Source organism: Spermophilus citellus, assembly GCF_964194105.1.
Source record: "Spermophilus citellus genome assembly, chromosome: 12".
Lineage (NCBI taxonomy): Eukaryota > Metazoa > Chordata > Mammalia > Rodentia > Sciuridae > Spermophilus > Spermophilus citellus.
In genome coordinates, this window is record NC_138198.1 from 84095606 (window position 1) to 84106251 (window position 10646).

At 32.3% G+C, this 10646-nt stretch overlaps 1 protein-coding gene across 1 annotated transcript in view; it reads left to right on the forward strand.

Annotated features, from left to right (window-relative positions):
- IMPACT (impact RWD domain protein) overlaps window positions 1-9906 on the forward strand; it is a 28526-nt gene extending 18620 nt beyond the window's left edge. The window contains exons 8-11 of the mRNA XM_081263619.1: window positions 1796-1869; window positions 4863-4953; window positions 6259-6393; window positions 7381-9906. Of these exons, the coding sequence (XP_081119745.1) occupies window positions 1796-1869; window positions 4863-4953; window positions 6259-6393; window positions 7381-7449 (369 nt within the window). The 3' untranslated portion in view covers window positions 7450-9906. The remainder of the gene's footprint in view (window positions 1-1795; window positions 1870-4862; window positions 4954-6258; window positions 6394-7380) is intronic.
- Window positions 9907-10646: the final 740 nt, after the last annotated feature.

A 10646-nucleotide genomic window follows, 5' to 3' on the forward strand; every position in this document is an offset into this window, starting at 1 on the left:
CGTTTCCAAATCTGTTCATCCTGGATCCTCTTTCTGTTTTTCATCATAGTCACTTGAACTATGTGAGCATTGAAACAAATCATAGCGGTCATTTCCTACTTTACTTTATGGATCAATTGGCTGAAGCTGGGTATCGTGATGCATGCCTGTAATCCCGGCTACTCTGAGAGGCTGAGGCAGGAGGATGGCAAATTCAAGGCCAGCCTCAGAAATGTCTCAAATTAAAAACAAGAAGGATTAGGAATGTAGCTTAGTGGCAGAGCATTTACCTGGCATGTGCAAAACCCTAGGTTCAATACCTAGTGTGTACAATACCTAGTGTCTCTCTCTCTCTCTCTCTCTCTCTCTCTCTCTCTCTCTCTCTCACACACACACACACACACACACACACACACACACACACAGTCTGAGAATCTTAAGGGTTATAAAATGATAAAGATAAGATTGTGAAATTAATGGTTCAAATTGGCCTGTACAATTTTAGCTCAGTTTTTGCTGCCTCCAGTATTTCTTTTGTACTCCTTGCCATTTACAGGTCTTCTGAAAATATGATCACATTTTATTCTCTTCACTCCCCCGTTCTCCCTCACATACATAATCTTTGCTGATTTCAGTTGTCTACAAGGGAAAATGTAAACTTCTTATATAAGGTCCTTTGCAATATGATCCTAGCTTATCATTCTTGACACACATATCATCTCATTCTTCTTCTTAAATAACAGCTACATGAAATTTTCTAAACCTTTCATTTTATGTTTCTCCTAGAATATCTAAATTTGAATTTCAGGTAAACATTATTACATAGGAGCATATTTTTACTTATGTTTGTTTATATTGATCCATATTTGTTGTTTATCTGAAATTTGAACTTAACTCGGTGCTCTTTATTTTTTTTTTAGTATTTATTTTTTAGTTTTAGTTGGATACAATACCTTTATTTTATTTATTTATTTTTATGTGGTACTGAGGATCGAACCCAGGGCCTTGCACGCACGAGGCAAGTGCTCCACCTGTGAGCCATAACACCAGCCCCTGTCCTTTATTTTTATTTGCTAAATCTGGTCATATTATATTGCATGTGTGTATTGCACATGCTGTTTCCTCTGAGCAGAATGTCGTCTTCTTGTCCCTCCTGCCCTGCTTTTCTCAGTATTTGGGATTAAATGCAGGCACACCATACATCATACCAATGGGACACACCTCTAACCCTTTTTAAATTTTATATTGAGACAGAGTCTTGTCAATTTCCCCAGGCTGGACTTGAAATTACGATCCTCTTGGCTTAAGCTTCCTGACTTGCTGGGATTACAAACGTGCACCACCACACCCAGCTCTTCTTCCCTTTTGATGGAAAAGAACTGCCAGTTATTTTCTAAGACTTGAGTCTACTTATCACACTTGGAACATATCATTATCGTATAATTACCGCACTGAGTGAATTTCAGAGCTGATGTTTAGAAGTTTTTACATTTGCATTTAAAATTCTCTGTATGGGGAAGAATTTTTCATATACAAAGCCTCAGACAGTTCGTGCCTAAACTAATCTGTTGATAATTAATGCTAAAAAAAAAACAGGTCGGTCATTTTTGTACTGATTGAGAGTACTCATTTCTGCCCCTACACTGAGGAGGAAACTTTGGAAATGCCCTTTTCAGAATCTTGAAGATTCTTTAAAAGACTGTTTATTTTAATACAATATTAATATTAATATGCTTTAAGATATTTTTTCTAGCATTTATTCACAGAACAAATGAAAAGCATACATTACCTTTTTTATATTATTGCTGTTTTGAAGGTGAAAATGGTTCTTGCCAAATTGTATGAGAATAAGAAAATAGCTAGTGCCACCCACAACATTTATGCCTATAGGTAAGTGATTATCACAATTTTTGGAATATGCAATTTGTAAACAAGGGTTGGGAAATGATGCATAACTAAAAAACCACTATATGTGGTTTTTTCCATTATAATAGTAATAGCTATGTGGAATATTTGGAAACTGCAGAAAGGGCGGGGGGGAAGAATTGGAGGGAAAATCTAGCATTTTCTGACTTTAAATATCAACTGTAGTTTTATATATTTTCTATGCAAACAATTTTTTTCAGTGGTTTACCCTTATATTCTTTATTATTAATTTAACAAAAGCATCCTCCCAGGTTGTTAGAACTACTTGATAAATACTATTTCAATTACTGTTATTTATTTGAGGCTCCATACCACAATTTATTTAAACATTTCTTTTTTGCTTTAGCTTTTCATATTTTCCAACATTATAAATAATAGTACGTGAACTTTTTTTTTAGTGAAATGGGGCTATAATTAGAAAAAAAAAGTCATATTCTTTTTTTTTTAACTGAATTTTATTTATTTATTTGTTTATTTTTGGTGGTGCTGGGGATTGAACCCAGGGCCTTGTGCATAAGAATAAATTCTTAAAGAGTAGAATTATTAAAAAGCATGAACATTTTTGAAACTTCACTCATATTGCTAAATTTTTTCCAAAGGTGGTTTTCCAAAGTTTACCGTCCTATGAGCAGTGGATTAAGAGTGCTTCTTTTACCACATTTAGTTTTGAATACTAATGTATACAAATCTGCTGATTTGTAAATGAAGACATAAAGGGTATATTTTTTAATATGCAACATAAGACAACTTAAGGACATAGTTTAGGCCTAAAATAAAAGAATATAAATACAGGGATTTGGTGCAAAATTAAAATTCGATTGAGACCTATTTGTAAAACCTAGGCTCTTCAAAACTCACATTGAAAAGTAGCACTTTGGAGATGTGAGATTTTAATCTTATTTATTTATTTTTTGTGGTGCTAATTGCATATTAGTTATATACTTTTCTTCTAAACAGTATTACTGAACAGAATTTTAATATATTCTTAATGATTTAAGGCCATTGGTGTGAAAATGAAGGATTAAACTTTGCTCTCAGTGGTTTGTGCTGTAAAAATTATTAATAATAGTTACCATTTGTTAATTCCACATGCTTATTTAGTGCACACTTAACAGTTTATGTAAATTAATTATGTTTATTTCAGTAATTGTACCAAATATTATCTTTTTAAAGATCCTATTGTTACATGATTAATAATTAAAATAAATATAATTCAATTTTACTTCTTTTTATTTTATTCCTATGTGGCTTCAACAACCTTGTACATAATGTTGACCCAAGTTATCAAAAAAGAAAGCTAAATTATGTGCTGACTATTCTATTTCAGGCCCCAGTTTTCTGATTATTTCTTCCTCAGCCTCCCTTCTGTAATTGATTTTTGGAAATGAAAGAACTGAGCTTGTCAGGATTGTGTATCACTAAAAAGACACTAAGTGGAGGCTTGGGGAACCCATTGGGAGTAGAAAGAATGAACTTTTTTGACTTTGAGTTGTATATTTTGAATGCATAGGGTCCTTTTAAGATGTCACTGCCTGGTACCGGGCTGTGTTCCTTTTGTAGTTGTGGGGCGTTCTTCAGGCTACTGTACACACAGCTGTTGGATGCTGTGTCATCATCTTCCTGGCATGTGAGGAAAGGGTTAGTGAAAATTTCTATAGATCCTTTTTTCCCTATAATCTAACAGTACTGATTTAAATAGTCAAATTTTCTTCATTTGTTCCATAAAATAATGGGATTAGATTATAATTGCAAATCTAATCTAAACCAACCCCTGGCTTCTTTTCGTCATTCTTAAATTTGTCATATAAATTTTTGTTTAATAGTACTAATTCACTTTTCCTCATATGAGGTCAACTGTGAATAAAAATAGAGCCTGCTCATAGTAAGTAGTCAGTATTTTTGGATGAATAAATGAATGGATGAATAGATAAATGGATGGAAGGATGAATGAATGAATATTATTACTGTAATCTATGATTAATATAATTGAATTATGTATGTAGATGAGCTTTTATAGCTTTTTATGTTTATTTTAAAAGTCTCCAACATTTTATGGCTGTAGTTGGGCAGGTGTCTTTACCACATTAGTCATTTCACATGATATCATTGTAGGGGCCTAAAAAATCCACTAGATGGCAGACCTAAACTGGTACTACACAAGCACACACTAATAAATATGTTATATATTTTATATTTAATATGCTTATTTGTTAACTCTAAATATAAAACAATATAAAAGATACAAATAATGTATTTATATTTATATATATATTTACCTATAACACTTATTTGACAAGCTTATTCTACTAATAATGATGTTACTCTGCATCATTATTCTGAATAACTTTTCCAGTGACTTAAATGATAAAAATACCATGATTATCTCTAATTTTTGTCTTTAAAATCTGTTCCAGGATGCTTATCAATATTAGATAATTTAATTCCTACTTAGAAAGGGGAAAAGAAAGAAATGATTGATGGATGGAATGAGAGGAAAATATGAAATATTGACTTATGGTTGTATTAATCTTATGTGATTTTTGTTTCACTGAATCTTAGGCTTTTTGAAGACAGGAATATGCTGTTATTTTTTTTATACCATTTTGTAGTGATTATCATTATATTTCTATATAGTATATTCTCAAATATTTTTCAGTGAATGCTCTTTATTACTCATAGATTTGATGTTAAGGGAAATGTCGTATGTAGATTAAATTTCCCATAAAAGCAGCATCTCTGATATACAGGAGACACCTTTGACTCTTAGTTTTTCTAAATATATATATTTTTTAAAAAGGTGAAACATACTGGATAGTAAATTGTCCATGAATTTTCAAGAACAATTTTTTAAAACAAAAATTTTGGAAGTAATCAAATTGATTACAACAAGTATCGAGTGACTTCCATTATAATATACTTTCAGTTTCAGAGTGTAACCTCGTTACATGTATTTCTAGGATATATTGTGAGGATAAACAGACCTTCTTGCAAGACTGTGAGGATGATGGGGAAACAGCAGCTGGCGGGCGTCTTCTCCATCTCATGGAGGTAGGTGTTAAGTTAAACTTTGTGAGACCTATTCTGTACAAGCCATAAAATTTCTCAATAAAAGAGCTCCATTTAGGAATAAATAAATCAGTTAAATGTTATAAATTAATAGTTAATTTTTAAACATCAACTGAAAATTTTAATGATTGGTTACAGGGCAGAAAGCAAATGGTTTATAACCAGTGATTTGTTTTCAAGGTATAGACAATAGAAGATTTTCTTCAACTTGAAGGAAAGACTCTCTCTTTCTCTCTCTCTAGGACAGTTTCCCTTCTCTTTTCTGTTTTATTTTTGTGGATCTCCTATTAGTTGAATATTAGAACTTTTGTATTAATGGAGAATGTTTCTTTTAAAAAATTAACTTGTCCATCTCATAGTCTTTATGTTCTAAGACATTTTCTTAACTGTCTTTCAAAGTTTCTATTGAATTAAGAAAAAAAAAAATTTAGCAACCATGTATTTAATTCTTAAAAGTTTTTCTTGCTCACTATTTTTCTTTTTTCATAGAATCCTGTTCTGGTTTTATGGATGCATTATCTTCTAAATTTCTCTACATATATTAATTAGAGCTTTTCCCCCCAGATGTTCTCACCCTTAAATGTTTCCTGATCCATTTTAGTTTGTTTATCTTGTCCTTTCTCTTTCATGCTGCTGGATTTTCTTCATCTGTCTGGTGATCATTGATTGTGCATTAATTTTAAGAATGGATTGTTTTTTTCCTAAGGTAGTTACTGTGGTTTCTTCTGCTAAAGTATATGGAGCTTTGTTTCTTAACTAAGCCTTTCCCTTGAATAGGAACTCTGTATGTGGGCCTGTACATTGGTGGGCTTCACTTTAAGGGCAGCATTTGACAAATGTCAAACTGATGAAGACTTTATTGGTAGGCATTAGATTACGTGTGCAGCCCATTTTCTCTCAGAGCTTGTTCAGAAGCAGACTATTTTATTTTATTTTTTTGTCATTTTGGCCTAGTGGTAAAAAGACTACCTAAAATGTGCTATTGTGGTTGAAGTCATCAGGAATTAAAACTCTGCCTGCATGGTCTCCCCTCCTGTTTACTCTGCCATGTTGCCCCGAAGTTTGGAATTTAAGGGCACTGGAACATGGTGTTGGTTTTCCAAATTCCCTTCTATTCCAATGTGTTACCCTTGAATTGTTAGTTATCTTAGTGCATACTCATATGACTCTGCCATTAAGATCACTGGGAAATTTTATGTGCAATTTTATATGGGTTATTTCTTTCTTTTTAAAAACACATTTGTACATGTTTATCTGTGTATCTAATTATGCTTCTGGAAATAACAGATTTTGAATGTGAGGAATGTCATGGTGGTAGTATCACGCTGGTATGGAGGGATTCTGCTAGGACCAGATCGCTTTAAACATATCAACAACTGTGCCAGAAACATACTGGTGGAGAAGAACTATACAAGTTCACCTGTAAGTTGTTATTGATATCTAGTTTGTTTGTCTTTTTATTGTTGTTGTTGTTGTTGTTATCTTTAGGGGTTGAACCCAGGGGCACTTTACCACTGAGTTACATCCCCAGCCCTGTTTGCTTTTTATATTGAGACTGGGTCTCACTAAGTTTAGGCTTAGGGCCTTGCTAAGTTGCTGAGGCTGGCCTTGAGCTTGGGATCTTCCTGCCTCTGCCTTCTGACCTGCTGGGATTACAGGTGTGTGTGGTGCTAGGGATCATACCCAGGGCCTTGCATATGCTGGGCAAGCACTGTACCACTGAGCTACATTCCAAGCCCCAGTATCTAGTTTCTTAAGAAAATTAAGAATGAATCAGAGTGTGAAGGGTACATTAGTAAAACCTTTAGACTAGGAAACTGGACCCTTAGACCCTAGTCAGAACAGGATAGACATGTGACCTTGAACAGATCACTTCATCTCTTTGAGTACTGATTTTATAGGTTCATGGAGTTTACATTAGGAAAACTTTTTAACAACCAACTAGTTTTCCACTAAAATTGAGGCCCAAAGAGATTGTAGGTAAGTGTCACATGGGACTAGGTGTTCTTTAAACATCTATAAAATTCTAAAATTCTGTTAGTGTCTTCCTTTGCCCCGGGCATGCCTTTAGATACTTTCTTCTTTATACTCTTCAGTTTATTTTGTTTCGTGTTTTAAGTGTGTTCGTATCTATTTTATTAAGCTTTATTGCTTTACTTGGGAAAATGGAAATAGATTAAATAATGTTGAAATTATTCAAATATAAATCTACTAAACACTATTTATCTTGATTATCCTTGATGGCCTTGAAAATGCTATAATAAACTAAGTGAAACTGCCCTGTAAGACACACACACAAAAAAATCAAAGTAGTTATACCCTCACCATTATATATAGACTGTATTTATGATTACATGTAAGCTTTCATCATCATGTGAATGATGCTGCACTGATTTGTGTCTTTTTCAGGAGGAATCCTCTAAGGGTTTGGGAAAGAACAAAAAGGTAAAAAAAGACAAGAAGAGGAATGAACATTAAAACCTGAAACTATATGAAAGGTTAATTTGCCTATAATTATATACACATTCCATAGTCATCAAGGAATATAATGTACAGAGAGAATATCCTCGACTGCTCAAGTCAGTCAATTCATTGTGGACACCAGCATTATCTTTTCCTTCTTGGTTATATCATATGCCAAAAATAGAGAACTTATTTTATATTCATGTATGTTTTAGGCTTATTTGGAAGAATTAATCTGAACTTAATCATTACTTCATCTAATTTTAGGAAGGTAACAGTTGCCCAGGGCAGTACCAGAATTAACTGTCCATTTCAGTACATGACAAGTGCCTTTGTTAGGTGGGGAAGAAATGTCTCCAGAGGAATATAAATACCCGATTTCTTGTCATAGGGATTCTCACATTGTTAAATGAATATTGCCTTTTACTGCTCTTTATGGCTTATTGGAATAGGAGCTCATTGAAGATTGATCTTGGAGAGTTTCTTCTTGTGATTTCAGTTCATAAGTATGTCACTTTTCATTTTATAGTGTTCATCATTGAGTAATTGATTAAGTGAAAATCCAGCAGTATCCATCTGCAGTTATGTGTCAAAGTGATAATTCATCTAACATGTTTGTTAGCCTAAGTGTTATGCCTCAATTTCTGTCACAAGTTGGTGATTGTGTAATTTCATGAAGTGATTTTCTAGTTGCAGCCTTTTTTCATTTAATTCTTGTAATGTTAAACAATGAATATGGAGTATCAGTAGACTCCTTTCATCCCTGAAATGTGTTGATGTAATATTCTGGTTTCTTTTAACAACCCAAAAGTACCTTTCTTGTGATCCTCATTGAAAAATTAGAACCATGCTAGAAGCTATACTATGTTTAATGGGACATTTGTATAATGGGATAGAGGTGTCAGAATGACACTGGAGTAAGGCCATGAGTATGTTATAAATTTGATATATATTTCCCATTAGTGCTCCAGCAAGCTTTTCCAGTTCCATGATTTTGTAGAGAGAAGAGGAACAAATCTTTAAGTTGGAAAACAGAATCCTTTTTTTTTCTATTCTTAGCAAGTCATCCTTTTTAAAAAAATTAATATTTTATGAAAATTACCTCTAGACAGTAAATTTACCTTTGAGATATAAAAAGTTGTGAACTTATTCCCTTTCAGATATGATTACAATTGCTAACAGTTACTCAGTCGATCACAGATTTGTCTGGCATTCTCCTCCCAAGGGAGAGGACAGAAATTAGGAGGCAACTTTGAAATGGTACTAGAGCATGGAAAACATCAGAGGCTGGACAGATTTCTTTCTTTTTTTCTTTAATATTTCACCTTTAAAAGTGCCAACTCTTACTAGGGATTTCTAGTAATAATCAAGTAAACAACTTTACACTAGGATGAATTTGGAGATATAAAATCTTATTTTTCAACATTATTTAATGTTATGAGTTATCAAGATTCAAAGGATAACTTATATGTATTTGGAGCACTTACCTTGGTTTCCATGAAATGTTAAGTACGTCCTATGTATTAATTGTTAAAATTATTGAAGAAATTAGAGGCTGTTTATTAACATTAAAATAATTTTACAATATTGGTATGTCAAACCTGAAGGGTGAAGAAATAGCAAGCATTTCCTGCAGAATAACAAATCTGAGTTGATTTTAATTTCTTTGTTGATATTTTATGTAGCATTTATTTGGGTTTTTACAGAAAACAAAACACCTTATATGTATTATCTCATTTTCTCTTACTTTAAAAAAAAATCTTATTTTTGATTCGTTTTACAAAATTACTAACCATATTTTACTGAATAAAAAAACCCCAAATCTCTTTTCCTAAAGTCAGCTGGTAAGAGGAGAGATTCAAAATTCTTCATCATACCCTTCATTAATGGTAGAGTATTTCACAGTCTATCATTAATGAAAACCCTAATGAAATTATGTTTTTATCTCTATTTGAAATTTCTATTAAATAGAGGATTTCTGATTATCCAGGTAATAATTTTCTTAACTAGATCTATGCTAATGTTTTGTAGTCTGTTCTGTTAGTTAAAAATATTCTCCTTATCCCAGTACATAAAAGCAAGTCACATATATTTTTTAAATGGGGATAGCAACAGCTGTACCAAAAGTATGTTCTTGAGGGTATGGATCATGAAACAGCCTGTTTAAAGAGAATTATGTCAAACTAATCACAACCAAGAAAGAAAAGCATAAACTGGATACTGTTTGCAGGGCAGGTAAAATTTAATGAGAAAATTGTATAATCACTTCTAATTTCACAATAGAGATAATCATTATAAACATTTGGTATGTACATTTATTATTTTTTCTTATGCATGATTTTGTATATATGGCTATTTTTCTTTCCATAAAATGGTATTAAACTGTATATACTGTTTTGTATCCTACATATTTCATATAGAAGTATATTGTTAACATTTTCCCATGTCAATAAATATTCTTCTATGGCTTAACTTCTTATGGCTGCACTGTATTCTATCTTCTTGGTATGCCATTATATACAAACTAGTCCCCTAGTTATTTCCAGTTTTTAAGTTTTCTCACCTTTTCACTATTACAAACAAATGTGGAAAACTGCATCATTGTATGCAAATTTTTGTATGCATTTCTGATTATGCCCTTATGAAAAACTAGAAATGGAATTCCTTGTTCAAATGTTTACACATTCTGTTAGCTCTTGATTGGTTTAGCCCAAATTCTCTCTAGAAAAGTTTTATCAATTATACCCCATTAGTATTCTATTAGAATATACTAAGGATTCTATTCAGTAATGTGAGAAAATAGGCAGTCTGCTTGGCAAAACTCTTCATATTCATTTTAAAAAATTAATCTTTGTTTTAAAATAATTTTAGACCCATAAGAAGTTGTGAAAATAGTTTCAGGGTCCTGTGTAACCATAACTCAGCTTTCTCTAGCAGTAACATTTTGCAAAACTATACTACATTTTCAAGATCAGGAAATATATTCTAGATAAATTTCCTTTGTTAGATACGTGATCTATAAATATTTTCTCTTATTTCATGGCTTGTCATTCTCTTAGCAGTTTCTTTTGCAGAGTGAGGTGAGGTTAATTTTGATGAGATCTAATAAATCTTTTTTTTAATAATCATTCTTTAGGTGTCATGTCTAAAGACTGCATAACCCCAGGTAATGAAGATTTTCTTTTCTGTTTTTAAAGTGATACAGCTTTTTT